The sequence below is a fragment of the Delphinapterus leucas genome, chromosome X (genome assembly GCF_059928025.1).
Source record: "Delphinapterus leucas isolate spDelLeu-1000000601 "Yukka" chromosome X, BTC_Dleu_Yukka2, whole genome shotgun sequence".
Taxonomy (NCBI): Eukaryota; Metazoa; Chordata; class Mammalia; order Artiodactyla; family Monodontidae; genus Delphinapterus; species Delphinapterus leucas.
This window is the reverse complement of record NC_143150.1, coordinates 88,626,363-88,641,402: the sequence shown is the minus strand read 5'-3', so window position 1 is coordinate 88,641,402 and position 15,040 is coordinate 88,626,363. Positions and strand designations below refer to the sequence as shown.

General features: G+C 40.4%; 1 protein-coding gene across 6 annotated transcripts in view; it reads right to left on the bottom strand.

Moving 5' to 3' along the window:
- Positions 1-5,645: 5,645 nt before the first annotated feature.
- Positions 5,646-15,040, bottom strand: part of SHROOM4 (shroom family member 4) — a 219,777-nt gene continuing 210,382 nt past the window's right edge. For all 6 annotated transcript variants that reach the window (XM_089904543.1, XM_089904541.1, XM_089904542.1 and 3 more), the window contains one exon: positions 5,646-14,393. In XM_089904543.1, coding sequence (XP_089760669.1) covers positions 14,124-14,393 — 270 coding nt within the window. In that variant the 3' untranslated portion in view covers positions 5,646-14,123. The remainder of the gene's footprint in view (positions 14,394-15,040) is intronic.

The window sequence follows — 15,040 nt, the reverse complement described above, 5'->3', positions numbered from 1 at the left end:
ATTGATGAAAGAAACTGAAAAAGACACAAATAAATGGAATGATATCCCATGTTCATGGATCAGAAGAGTTAATATTGTTAAAATGTCGATACTACCCAAAGCCCTCTACAGAGTCAATGCAACCCCTATCAAAATTCCAAGTGGAATTTTTCACAGAAATAGAAAAAGCAATCTTAAAATTCATATGGAACCACAAAAGCCCCCCAAAACCCAAAGCAATCTTGAGACGAAACAAAGATAGAGGCATCACACATCCTGATTTCAACGTTATTACAAAACTGTAGTAATCAAAACAGTATGGTATTGGCATAAAAACAGACAGCTAGACCAATGAAAAAGAATGAAGAGCCCAGAAATAAATCCATGCATATATGGTCAACTAATATTTGACAAGAGAGCCAAGAATAATCAATGGGGAAAGAATAGCCTCTTCAATAAATTGTGCTGGAAAATTGGATATTCACATGCAGAACTATGAAATTGGACAGCTCTATCTACACTACTCACAAAAAAATAACTCAAAATGGATTAAGGACTTGAATGTGAGACCTGAAACCATAAAAATTCTAGAGGAAACAAAATACTAGCAAACAGAATCCAACAGCACATTAAAAGGATCATACACTATGATCAAGTGGGGTTTATCCCACGAATGCAAGGATTGTTCAATATACACAAATCAATCACTGTGATACACCATATTAACAAACTGAAGGCGAAAAACCACATGATCATCTCAAGAGATGCAGAAAAAACTTTGAACAAAATTCAACCCCCATTTATGATAAAAATCCTCCAGAAAGTAGGCATAGAGGGAACTTACCTCAACATAATAAAGGCCATATATGACAAACCCACAACCAACATTGTTCTCAATGGTGAAAAATTGAAACCATTTCCTCTAAGATCAGGAACAAGACAAGGTTGTCCACACTCACCAATGTTATTCAACATAGTTTTCGAAGACTTAGCCACAGCAATCAGAGAGGAATAAAGAGATAAAAGTAATCCAAATCAGAAAAGAAGAAGAGCAGTCACTGTTTGCAGATGACATTATACTATACATAGAGAATCCTAAAGAAGCTACCAGAAAACTACTAGAGCTAATCAATGAAGTTGGTAAAGGAGCAGAATACAAATTTAATGCACAGAAATCTCTTGCATACCAATACACTAAGGATGAAAAATCTGAAAGAGAAATTAAGGAAACACTCCCATTTACCACTGCAACAAAAAAATTAAAATACCTAGGAATAAACCTACCTAAGGAGACAAAAGACCTGTATGCAGAAAACTATAAGACACTGATGAAAGAAATTAAAGATGATACAAAGAGATGAAGAGATATACCATATTCTTGGACTGGAAAAATCAACATTGTGAAAATGACTCTACTACCCAAAGCAATCTACAGATTCAATGCAATTCCTATCAAACTACCACTGGCATTTTTCACAGAACTAGAACAAAAAATTTCACAATTTGTATGGAAACACAAAAGACGCTGAATAGCCAAAGCAATCTTGAGAAAGAAAAATGGAGCTGGAGGAATCAGGCTCCCTGACTTCAGACTATACTACAAAGCTACAGTAATCAAGACAGTGTGGTACTGATGCAAAAACAGAAATATAGGTCAATGGAACAGTACAGAAAGCCCAGAGATAAACCCACAAACATATGGTCACCTTATTTTTGATAAAGGAGGCAAGAATATAAAATGGAGAAAAGACAGCCACTTCAATAAGTGGTGCTGGGAAAACTGTACAGCTACATGGGAAAGAATGAAATTAGAACACTCCCTAACACCAAAACAAAAGCCCAGGACCAGATGGCTTCACAGGCAAATTCTATCAAACATTTAGAGAAAAGCTAACACCTACCCTTCTTAAACTCTCCCAAAATATAGCAGAGGGAGGAACACTCCCAAACTCATTCTACGAGGCCACCATCACCCTGATAACAAAACCAGACAAAGATGTCACAAAGAAAGAAAACTACAGGCCAATATCACTGATGAACATAGATGCAAAAATCCTCAACAAAATACTAGCATACAGAATCCAACAGCACATTGAAAGGATCATAAGCCATGATCAAGTGGGGTTTATCCCACGAATGCAAGGATTCTTCAGTATGCACAAATCAATCCATATGATACACCATATTAACATATTGAAGGATAAAAACCACATGATCCTCTCAATAGATGCAGAGAAAGCTTTTGACAAAATTTAACACCCATTTCTGATAAAAAGCCTGCAGAAAGTAGGCATAGAGGGAATCCTAAAGATGGTACCAGAAAACTACTAGAGCTAATCAATGAATTTGGTAAAGTAGCAGGATACAAAATTAATGCACAGAAATCTCTAGCATTCCTATACACTAAGGATGAAAAATCTGAAAGTGAAATTAAGAAAACACTCCCATTTACCATTGCAACAAAAAGAATAAAATATCTAGGAATAAACATACCTAAGGAGACAAAAGACCTGTATGTAGAAAAATATAAGACACTGATGAAAGAAATTTAAGATGATACAAAGAGATGGAGAGATATACCATGTTCTTGGATTGGAAGAATCAACATTGTGAAAATGACTGTAGTACCCAAAGCAATCTACAGATTCAATGCAATCCCTATCAAACTGCCACTGGCATTTTTCACAGAACTAGAACAAAAAATTTCACAATTTGTATGGAAATACAAAAGACCCCCAAAAACCAAAGCAATCTTGAGAAAGAAAAACGGAGCTGGAGGAATCAGGCTCGCTGACTTCAGACTATACTACAAAGCTACAGTAATCAAGACAGTATGGCACTGGCACAAGAACAGAAATATAGATCAATGGAACAGGATAGAAAGCCCAGTGATAAACCCACACACATATGGTCACCTTATCTTTGATAAAGGAGGCAAGAATATACAGTGGAGAAAAGACAGCCTCTTCAACATGTGGTGTTCTGAAAATTGGACAGGTACATGTAAAAGTATGAAATTAGAACACTCCCTAACACCATACACAAAAATAAACTCAAAATGGATTAAATACCTAAATGCAAGGCCAGACACTGTCAAACTCTTAGAGGAAAAGATAGGCAAAACACTCTATGACATAAATCACAGCAAGATCCTTTTTGACCCACCTCCTAGAGAAATGGAAATAAAAACAAAAATAAACAAATGGGACCTAATGAAACTTCAAAGCTTTTGCACAGCAAACGAAACCATAAAGAAGACGAAAAGACAACCCTCAGAATGGGAGAAGATATTTGCAAATGAAGCAGCTGACAAAGGATTAATCTCCAAAATTTACAAGCAGCTCATGCAGCTCAATATCAGAAAAACAACCCATTACAAAAATGGGCAGAAGAGCTAAATACGCACTTCTCCAAAGAAGATATACAGATTTCCAACAAACACATGAAAGAATGCTCAACATCATTAATCATTAGAGAAATGCAAATCAAAACTACATTGAGATATCATCTCACTCTGGTCAGAATGGCCATCGTTCAAAAATCTACAAAAATTAAATGCTGGAGTGGGTGTGGAGAAAAGGGAACCCTCTTGCACTTTTGGTGGGAATATAAATTGATACAGCCACTATGGAGAACAGTATGGAGGTTCCTTAAAAAACTACAAATAGAACTACCCTATGACCCAGCAATCCCACTACTGGGCATATACCCTGAGAAAACCACAATTCAAAAAGAGTCATGTACCAAAATGTTTATTGCAGCTCTATTTACAATAGCCAGGACATGGAATCAACCTAAGTGTCCATCAACAGATGAATGGATAAGAAGATGTGGCATATATATACAATGGAATATTACTCCGCCATAAAAGGAAACGAAATTGAGTTATTTGTAGTGAGGTGGATGGATCTAGAGTCTGTCATAAAGAGTGAAGTAAGTCAGAAAGAGAAAAACAAATACCGTATGCTAACACATATATATGGAACGTAAGAAAAAAGAATGATCATGAAGATCCTAGGGGCAAGACGGGAATAAAGACACAGACCTACTAGAGAATGGACTTGCGGATATGGGGAGGGGGAAGTGTAAGCTGGGACGAAGTGAGAGAGTGGCATGGACATATATACACTACCAAACGTAAAATGGATAGCTGGTGGGAAGCAGCCGCATAGCACAGGGAGATCAGCTCGGTGCTTTGTGACCACCTAGAGGGGTGGGATAGGGAGGGTGGGAGGGAGGGAGATGCAAGAGGGAAGAGTTATTGGAACATATGTATATGTGTAATTGATTCACTTTGTTATAAAGCAGAAACTAACACACCATTGTAAAGCAATTATACTCCAATAAAGATGTTTAAAGAAAAGACACTCCAATATTTAATAATTGTGTTGAGGCAGAGGAACCAGCATAAAATATCTCCAGAATATGAAGCTCACAGTAAAGACTTCATGAATGCCTCCCTCTCATAAAATATTACTACCGTCTATTTCTGAAGTGTGTACAATGAGCTAGGTCCAGTGTGAAAAGTGTTGGTGGTCTAAATTACTTTCTGCCCTCAAAAAGCCCACAGCCTAAAGCAAGAGACAGAAAACATTATTATCTTATCCAAATATCATATACTCTTATTAGTATAATTAAGGGATGTTTCTGAAAGTGGTGAATTCCGAGTTGACATCGAAGGACAAGCTGGAATTAGTTAAATGGGTGAAGTCAGGGGAGGGATTTTCAGGCAGAGGAACCTGTCTTTCTGCAGGCACAGAGGGATTAGACTGCATGACATGTTTGGAGAACTGGCTAGAGTGGAGGATGAATGTGAGGAGGTGTCAGGAGTCCTAGCTGGAGAAGAGAGAGGTCCACAGGAGACAGATCACAAATGGCCTTGTATGCAAGGAGTCAGGACTTTATCCTGTGGGCAGTGAGGCCAATTAGAGAGACCTGGCCTTGTATGCCATTTGGGGGTCAGGTGTGGAGAGTGGTGTTACATGCACCCTATATTCAGAGCCTGGAGCCAGGAGGGGTATTACTTCTTTAATAACCCCAGAAGTATCCGCTTCACAGACCTGACAATGGAACTCTAGGTCTCAGAGGGAGGGCAGAGCTAGCTCTATGTCTAAGGGTCTGAGTGCCATTACAGCAAGGTCCAGAAGACATGTGATTTTCCTCATTTTCAGATTGTTCAGTAACAGACATGCTTTAGGCTGTTTGTCAAAACCGGATTTGTCTGATTCTTACAACAGGCTTACTTAATAGCTGCCAGGCTGTGTGAAAGTGACCAAAATTATGTTCTAAATGCATTGCATTATCTAATTTACCCACAGTCTCATTACTCTTCTCTATCTGCCTCTCCTCACTCTTACCATTGCCTACTTTTCTGAAAGAAAAATAAAGCTTTCCTATTTGTAAAAGGTGTTTAAATATATAGTCATGTATAAGACTTCTAAACAGTAGCTATTTAAGCTTAGCCAAAATAAGAGATTTCTCTCAATTAGAAGTTATCATTTATTGTATCTACTAATGGGTTTGGTCTGCTATTTTACCTTTCTCAAACTAAAAAATGTGGACAAATCAGGGTACAGATGATTTTTTCCAGCACTTTGACTTATTTCCATTTAACCTAATGCATTTTCAAGTTGGAAAGATTTGTCACTCATGGCCTTTTCCCAAATTATTTCCTCTGTAAAAAATATGACCAACTCAGCACCCAAAGAAGTGAGTTCCATTAATTATCCTTTTTAGATGGAAAATCAGTAGCTGAGAGGAAAATGGAAATTCAAACCATGTTGTTTCACTCAGTTAGCAGCAGTGAGCAAATCCAGGATGAAGGGACATATTTAAGAAACTTAGTTTACAAACAGAGCATGGTCTTTTAAGATTTATATTGCCCAGTAGCAGAGAGGCTTTTGCCAGAACGCTTTAGCCTGTGGCTATGTTTGAACCATGCACAAAATGGGCATTAGTTCCATGTGATATAAGTTAGCTGTCTTTATTAATAGTGGAATTCAACCTTTCTGTCTAAACCATCTTTAAATCCAACTTCTTCAGGGACAGGGGTTTGCCATCCTTTTGCTAGGCATTTTTAAAATATCCCATTACAGATTCCATTCAGTCAGAAAATAAGAATATCACTGCTAAAATTAACATAAAATATTTTAGTTATTACAGTAGCAAAGAGAGTCATGAATTTAACCTATTGCTAATAGCTGTGGAATCAAGGAAAAGTCTGTTTTGTCTTGCTCTACTAGGGTAAAAAATGATTATGTGTGTATATTTCTAAATATAAAGCATTATGTAATTGTCTCATTAGTGTGGAAGCCTCATGAAGGTGGACAATTTGCCTGTTTTGTTCACTTCTGAATCTCTATTTAGTAAAGTGTTTAAATGTCACATAGATATTGCAAGGATTAAATGAGAATTTTTGTTTAAAATTGTATATCTAGCTAGAAAAAAATAGTGGCACATATGTAAAAGCGCCTAACCTAGGGTAGGGAACTCAATGACATTTAAGTTGACACCAAATATAAAGAGGAAGTTTGAGGAGAAGTTGATTTCCCTAAGCCATCCTTAAATTGGAGCCCAAGTAGTCCACAGGCAAAATAATTCTTTCCCTACTGCTCTGAATGGGGTATGTTCTTAGAAATATAGGTGGTCATCTTGCAGGCAGCTAATAGATGGCATTGTTCCCATCAGATGGTAGTATTGAGCCTGCCAGAAAATTCTACTTACTATGAGGACCTCCTTAGTCTGAAACATTTTCTCTGCAAGTCCGAGGAAATCTTGACCTGGTTCACAGAGCAGGATGGGTGAGGAAGGGAACCGCCTTTTACTGAGGACCTACTACATGCCTAGCTTTACCAAGGATCTCATTTGTTTCCTACTTTAGCTTTATAACAACCATTAATATTCATTGAGTACTTACTGTATGCTAGGCACTATTCTAAGCACTTTACATGGATTAACTCAATAATTCTTCACACCAACCCAAGGAGGTGTAAGTATTTTTGTTACCTCCAATGGACAGAAGAGGATACCCACACACAGAGAAGTTAAATATGCTCACGGTCACACAACTTGTAAGTGGTGGAGACAGTATTCAAAACCAGGTGGTGTGGGTTCCAGTGTCTAGGCTTTAAACTGCCTCCCTAGAGAAGGATTATTATACTCATTATTACAGGGAGCTTAAAGTCCCATAAATGAAGTGACTTCCCCAGGTCACCTTAACAGAGCTGTCTGATTCCAAAGCTGAGGGTGCTTTACTTTTCCTTATATGGTTTTGCTTCAATTTCACCTCAATAAAAATAATAAATCTAGCAGCTAACCTTTACTGAATGCTTACTGTATGGCAGGCATTATTTTAGGTGCTTCATGTGGATTATCTCATTTAATCTTCATAACACTTTGAGGTAGTGCTTTTTATTAGCCCCCTTTTAGAGATGAAGCTTGAGAGGGGTCAAGTAACTTGTATAGGTGACATAGTAAGTTGATGGACTCAGGATCTAAAACCTGATTTATTTGCCTAAAGAGTTGAAGTCCTTATCTACTCTACCATACTCCTTGCCTAGAAAGATTGCCCTCTTCCCCAATAGGTCCCATCCCTACTATTCCCGCTGAAGTCATGAGATAGCGTTGAGACTACTCTTACTCCTTGTGTTGCTGGGTCTGCCAAGTCTGCAAGGGGAAGGATGTAATGACAAGCTCCCTCCCAAAACACAAATGGTGTGAATATTGTATCTTTCAGGCTCAGGCATGAACTACATGCTTACCATCAATTCAGATTTTTGTCAATAGGAATGAGACTGACAGAAATAGGCCAAAGTATTTTTCTTTTTTAAAAAAGCACTTTTATTGAGAAATAATTCATATACCATACAGCTCACTCATTTAAAGTGTACAATTCAATGGTTTATGGTATATTCACAGAGTTGGGCAACCTTGATGACAATCTAATTTTAGAATATTTTCATCACCCCAAAAAGAAACCCCATGCCCATTAGCAATCATTTCTCCCAGACTACCAGCCTTTGGCAGCCACTCATCTGCTTTCTGCCTCTGTAGATTTGCCTATTCTAGACATTTCATATAAATGGAATCATACAATATGTGATCTTCTGTGACTGGCTTCTTTCACTTAGCATAACATTTTCAAGGTTCATCCATGTTGTGGCAGGTATCAGTACCTCATTCCTTTTTATGGCTGAATAATATCCCAACAAAGTTTGTGTATCCCTTCCTCAGCTGATGGACATTTAGGTTGTTTCTACTTTATGGCTGTTATGAATAATGCAGCTTTGAACATTTGTGTACATGTTTTTGTTTGAATGCCTGTTTTCAATTCTCTTGGCTATATGCCTAGGAGTGGTATTGCTAAGTCATATGGAAACTCTATGTTTATCATTTAAAGAAACTGCCAAATTGTTTTCCAATATGGCCACATCATTTTACATTTTACCCACCAGCAATGTATGTGTTTCAATTTCTCCATATCCTCACCAACACTTGTTATTGTTTGCCTTTTCTATTATAGCCATCATAGTCAGTATGAACTGGTATCTCATTGTGGTTTTGATTTGTATTTCCTTAGTGTTGAGTATTTTTCCCCGTGCTTATTGGTCATTTGCATATATTCTTCGGAGAAACGTCTATTCTGATAAAAAGAAAAAGTCTTTGCCCATTTTTAATTGGTTATTTTTGCATTGTAAGAGTCCTTTACATGTTCTGAATAAAAGCCCAATATTAGATACTTTACCAATTATGTGGATTGTCTTTTCACTTTCTTGATGGCATTGTTTGCAGCACAAAAGTTTAAAGTTTTGATGTATTCCAATTTATTGATTTTTTTTCTTTTTGGTGGTACGCGGGCCTCCCACTGTTGCAGCCTCTCCCGTTGTGGAGCACAGGCTCTGGACACGCAGGTTCAGCGGCCATGGCTCACGGGCCCAGCCGCTCTGCGGCATGTGGAATCTTCCCGGACCGGGACACGAACCCATGTCCCCTGCATCGGCAGGCGGACTCTCAACCACTGCGCCACCAGGGAAGCCCCCAATTTATTGATATTTTTGTCAGTTGTGCTTTTGAAGTTCTACTGAAGTAATCATTGCCTAACCCAATGTCAGGAAGATTTATTCCTATGTTTTCTTCTAAGAATTTTGTAATTTTAATGCTTACATTTAGCTTTATAATCCATTTCAAGTTAATTTTGTTGTGTGGTATAAGGAAGAGATCCAACTTCATTCTTTTCCATGTGGATACCCAGTTGTCCCTGCATCATCTGTTGACAGACTATTCTTTCTCCATTTTATTGTCTTGGCACCATTATTGAAAATTAAGTGACCATAAATATGAGGGTTTATTTCTGTACTCTCAATGTTATTCCATTTATTTATATGTCTATCCTTGTACATATACTGTCTTGATTACTGTAGCTCTGTAGTGAGATTTGATTTTGAAATTAAGTGTGAGTCCTCCAATTATGTTATTTTTAAAGATTGTTTTGACTATTCTGGGTCCCTTGCAATTCCATATGAATTTTAGGTTTGACTTTTCCATTTATGCGAAGAAACCAGCTGGGATTCTCATAAGGATTGCACTGAATCTGTGGGTCAATTGAGGAGTATTGTGATCTAAACAATATTAACTCTTCCAATCGATGAACATAGAGTGCCTTTATTTAGATTTTTTAAAATTTCTTTCAACAGTTTTTAGTTTTCAGTATAAAATTCTTATACTTCTTTTGTTAAATGTATTCCTAAGTATTTTATTCTTTTTGATGCTACTATAAATGAAATTGTTTTCAGATTGTTAATTGCTAGTGTACAGAAACAGAAGTGATTTTATATATCAGCCTTGTATCCTGAGACCTTGCTAAACTCATTTAGGCAGGTAGTTGTGAGCAATATGAGAAAAGCAAGAATGTGTCTGGGTTGGAAAAGAATGAACTGAGTAAATCAGGACTCGAATGATGGTTACTATGTACTGAGCCTATTTGTGATAAGCTGGTGCTTCTCAACTTTTAATATGCACATGAATCTCCTGGGAGTCTAGTTAAAATGCAGACTATTATCATTCAGTTTCGAGTGGAGTCTGGGATTGATTCTGCCTTTCTAACAAACAACCTCTTAGTATATAGCTGGTGGCTATCATTTATTATTTTTAAGCCACAACAGTCTTGTAAGAAAGACACATATTATTGTTTCCATTTTACAGATAAGAAAATGAACTCAGAAGTTGAGCAAATAAGCCAGATTCATAGAATAAGAAGTAAGTTGCAGAATCAGGATTTGAACACAGTTCACTCCAATACCCAAACTGGGCTCTTTCTACTCTACTGCACTGGATATCTGGAATAGGAGGAGATCAGTTGGGATATCAATAATGTATGGATGGGGGGGCAAGTAAGATTTTCAGGGTCAGAGGAGCTGCCTGGAGTATATTTGGGTCTAAATCTTGAGGTTATCTTGGAAAGCTGATCAGTGACTAAGAGTAAAGGTGTGAGACTGAACTATCAGGTAGAAGTCAGATGATACTAGTAGAGAGAACTCAAGATTGGAGGAGGTCTAGAAAGTGGCTCACCTCTGATCAGGATAGACTCCAGAACTGGGCTCTGTATACTGCTGAGGTCTACACCTGAGATCATGCCTATTGTTGACTCTTCCTGAATTCTCAGTTACTGTACTGGGAATAATGAATGGTGTAGCATCAATGCTATCCCTGAGGGGCCAGCATAAGGGTTTAGGGATGTGGGTAAGGCTCTGATCATACGGTTACCTATGAAGGACTATGGATAGGTGACCAAATTCCTTTCCAATACTTTTCAGCAGTATATTAGGGAATTTCCATGACCTTAGTCAAAACACGTGAGATAATTTTATTTTTGTCCTTAGCACCTTTTATTGAAGTATGACCCTTGATGACAATCTGGCAGGCATATCAATGTCAGCCAAGAAGGGAGTGGTGGAGGACACAAACGCAGAAACAATAAGATTCAGAAAAATAATAGCTTCACATGGGATAGATGACCCCCCCAACATTTGTACAACAAACACTGGTTCTTTCCCTATAGAAATTGCCCCTTGCCCCACCCCCCTCTAAAGACCTACTAATCTTCAAAGAATACAATATGCTGTTACAGAAATATTATTGGCATAGACAATTCCTTTGGCAAAGACAGAGGGAGACATCAAGCTTCAGACAGGAGAAAGTGGCCAGAAATGTGCCCAGCTTCCTCCATTTGGGGCCTGCTACTGGCAGAGCAGCACCTTTAGGGAGGCTGGGGTTAAGGCTGTGGCTCCGGTGCCCCTCGGCAGCTTTTTGGCACATGAGGTGAAATGGAAAACAGAACCTGAATCTGGCCTTGAAAGAGGCTTTTCATCTTTTCACCCTCTCCGTTCCTCAGCTTCCAGTCTCTCATTTTCTAGGGCTTTTTCTTGGCTTCCCCTTGAGCATTTACTGCTCTACCCTGGCTGAGTCTGCAGCTGGTGGGACTCAAGGAGACTCGATTACCCAGAGCCCCTTATGCTGATTCCGCTCTAAATTTCAACCACTGTGCTTACACATTACCCACTGTGGCCTGTATGGGGAAATCCCTTGCCCTGCCTTCCAAACTGCTACTCCCTGGCAGGCCTTGGTGGAGGGCTGAGCACAGCAAATGAGAATGGGCAAGAGATACTGCATCTCAAGTAATACCGGCGGCTTTGCAGTGCTATCACTCATGATGGGCCTGCCACGTCAGCATTGTGGGGCATCTGTGCCTGTCTGGTAGTTCACCTTTGTCTGCCGAGCTTCACTGCTCAATATAGTATTAAGTGCTTTGGAAACTCCGTGTGAAAATGAGCATTCTTGTACTCTGATCCTAACTTTAGAATAATTGGAGGTGGGATAAGGGAAACAAATAACAAAGTCAATAGTACTTTTAGTCTGATAAACTTAAGATACAATCATTCTAATGCTGACTAGAAAAGCCCAGACCATGGTCATGGTGTCCAGGTAAGTGGCCACTTTTTTCCCTAGGCTATATTCCCAAAAAGCTGTTCTGGCAAAAAAAAATATTAGAATGTTGGGCTACATTGGCCTCATCCTCCCCAATACAGGACATCTCTGCCTGCTCACTGTTTAAGAGCCTGTTTACAAAAAAAAAAAAAAAAAAAAAGATGGCAACCACAGCCTCTATTCAAAGCATTCCCCCATCTCATGCAACCTTGGCTTAGGTAAACCTAGCCCTTTATAAGCCATCAGCCTTCCTGAATAGAGTAGAATCCTCCACTTGATGGGAGAATGGCAGGTTGACATTTTAACAGTGGTTCTGACAGCAGCAGTGTACTGAGCATACTCAGGGCACCCCTCCCCACAGGACACCCTGCTGGCCAAGATTCTTCCATTGTTTCCAAATACAATGAAGAGGAAACGGAAGCTAGCAACCAGTATTTGTGGCAGCAGCAAAGTTCCTTGGCAAATTCTTTGGTTGAATGAGGCACCCCTGCTGCTACAGTTAACCTCCAAGGACCCTGAGGAACTGAGCAGTAACTAGAAGCGATGGCAATGCCGGGTTGGCTGCACAGGGCTGTGCAATACCAAGCATGGGCCCCAGTTAGCAAGGAACAGAAGACTGAGCTGGGTAACAGGGCAGCATTTGGCCACAACTCCCTTCCTGCCATCACCCACCTGAGGGCTTTTCCAGGATAGAAACTGGCTACCGGGTGGCCACAGCAGCAGCATTCATTATTTGTGTGCCTAAGATCCCGGCTGGATTATAACTTGCTCTGGCGGGCTGGCCCTGGCTGGAGCTTCCAGCTACCATGAATTTCGGCTACTCGAGCCAGGCCACAGGATAAGAAAACAATTAGATAGAGGAGCTCTTCCTGAGATCACCTCTACGCCTTCCTTAGCTTGGAAATGGTAGAGAAATGGGTGAACCTTTGTCCCTTTCAGATTTCTTTGGTTTCAAGAAAAAATAAGAAGCAGTTGAAGCCTGTTGGGGAACTCTAAGCTCATGGTCATCCAGACTTCAAGGGAAGTATATGGCCAGGCCACAGTGGGGAAACTGAGTTAGAAGTGAGAACTCCTTCCTTAGACACTTGTTAGCTATGGTGGGAAGAATTCAAGGCCTTGGCACTTGCTTACCTAGCCATGATGAATTCAGGCTGATCTGCAGAAAATGCTTTCCTTCTGGGCTAACTTTTCCCTCTCCAACTCCCCTCTTCTTACCTTATTAGTTAAAAAACAGAAAAAAACCATCAAGACATAAAAATAAATAAAATCAAAAGGCCATTTAAAATATAACAACAACCCCCTCCCCCCAATAATAAAACATGTATCCAGAACTCAGCTTTAGTAGAGCTATTCATGGCCCATAGTGTGAAGCCCTTAGGGTAGGCACCTGTAACTCCCAGCAGTGAAAAGGCAAGATGAAACAGGAAGTGGTAGGCCAAAGTCTTAGGACAGGAGGAGGGCCACACTAGCTGGGGCTGAAGATAGTCCTCCTCCCCCTCAGCTAGGTAATGGGGAAGGCAGGGGTAGAGCCAGTTTGTTTAAGCATAGCTCCTTCTAGCAGGGCATCAGGTGATTCCCAACCTCTGCTCACATTCTGTTAAATGTCATTTCTCCTTCTGTGCTTCCTACTGCAAAGCTGGGGTGAGGCCCTGAAGCTGGTGGTAGGTGAATGCCCTCAAGACAGCCAGATCTCTGTGGGAAATGGCTGGGCCACGAGCCCTGGGGAAGAGTGGAGCTGCACAGGCAACTTCTCTCTGAGACTTCAAAGGCTGATGATGGTGTGTGTGGGGGGGGGGGCTGAGTACATGATGTTCCTGGTGTCCTAGTACAAAGGATAATGAAGGCATTTTGTTGGTCCTGTGTGTGGTGAATGCTTGGCCGTGCAAACTGTGGGAAGGAGAGTGTGGTTGTATGATCACACTTTGCTGCAGCTCCTGCTTCTTGCTTCTACTCCCTTGGGTAGAAGCTTGGTGCCTCCCCAGGTCCTCTTAGTTGGTTGGGAACACTGCTAGGTTAAGGGGTAGTGAGAGACGTACAGGGTAAAGAATATGGAACAAACTGCTAACTAACTGTTATCTACTTGCTAACAAAGTGCTAACAAGGATTGAAAGCGCTTCCCATCATGGCGGGGCAGGGATGGTGCAGGCAGTCTGCTGGTGGAATTAGAAATTACTGGGCCCCAGGAGTAGGCTCTCCCTGAGACATTTGAGTTGCTCTTCCCCGAGCTTGATCTTCTCTTCCAGCTCTCGCTGTTCAATGATGAGAGCAGATTTCATCTTCACAAAGTGCTGGTAATCTTGGAGCTGGTCCTGAGGCAGATAGCGGGAGACCATACCAAACACCAGCTTCTCCCGGCGCTCCATGTGCTCCTTCAGCTCCTTGGCATCTGCCAACTGCCCTGTCAGCTGCTGCTTCTTCTCTATCAGCACCAACTGGGGAAGCAGAAGACCAATAAGGCTATCCCAATGACCAGTCATCTGCCCGACCCAGTGCTCCACCAGTGATGCTCCCACAAAGCCACTAGCCCCTCTGCTCAGTGATCAGTCCTAGATTTCTTGCCCTGAAGTCCACCTTCATGCAAAAGCCTTTCTTTCCTGTAGCAAGGGGAGGATAAACATGACAGCAATTCTGGATGGGGGATGAGCAATCACCTCTTTCTATCTCTAAACTGTTGTTAATCTGTGGACCACCGCTGGGATTGGGGTGGGGGAAGGCTCTGACAAAGCCAGCTCGTACACCTTCCATCTGGTAAAAAAAAAACATCGCTGTGACGATACTTTCAAAACAGTGTGTGTCTCTGTGTGAGTGTGTGTGTGTGTGTGTGTGTGTGTATCCATGTGTGTATACACAAGCATATGTGCCTTTCACTGTGGGTTCAAATTTGTATCCAAGAACCACTGGATAGAAAAAGGCAATGCCATTTGGGTTCAGGAATTATGCAGAGTGTCCCAACCTATGAAATTGACAGACTCCCAATCTCAACTACTTGCTACTATTACTACTACTACTACTGGCAACTAGCAATGATTTAGTGTTTATCTTGTTCCAGGCTATGTTTTAAGTCATTAACATGGATTAT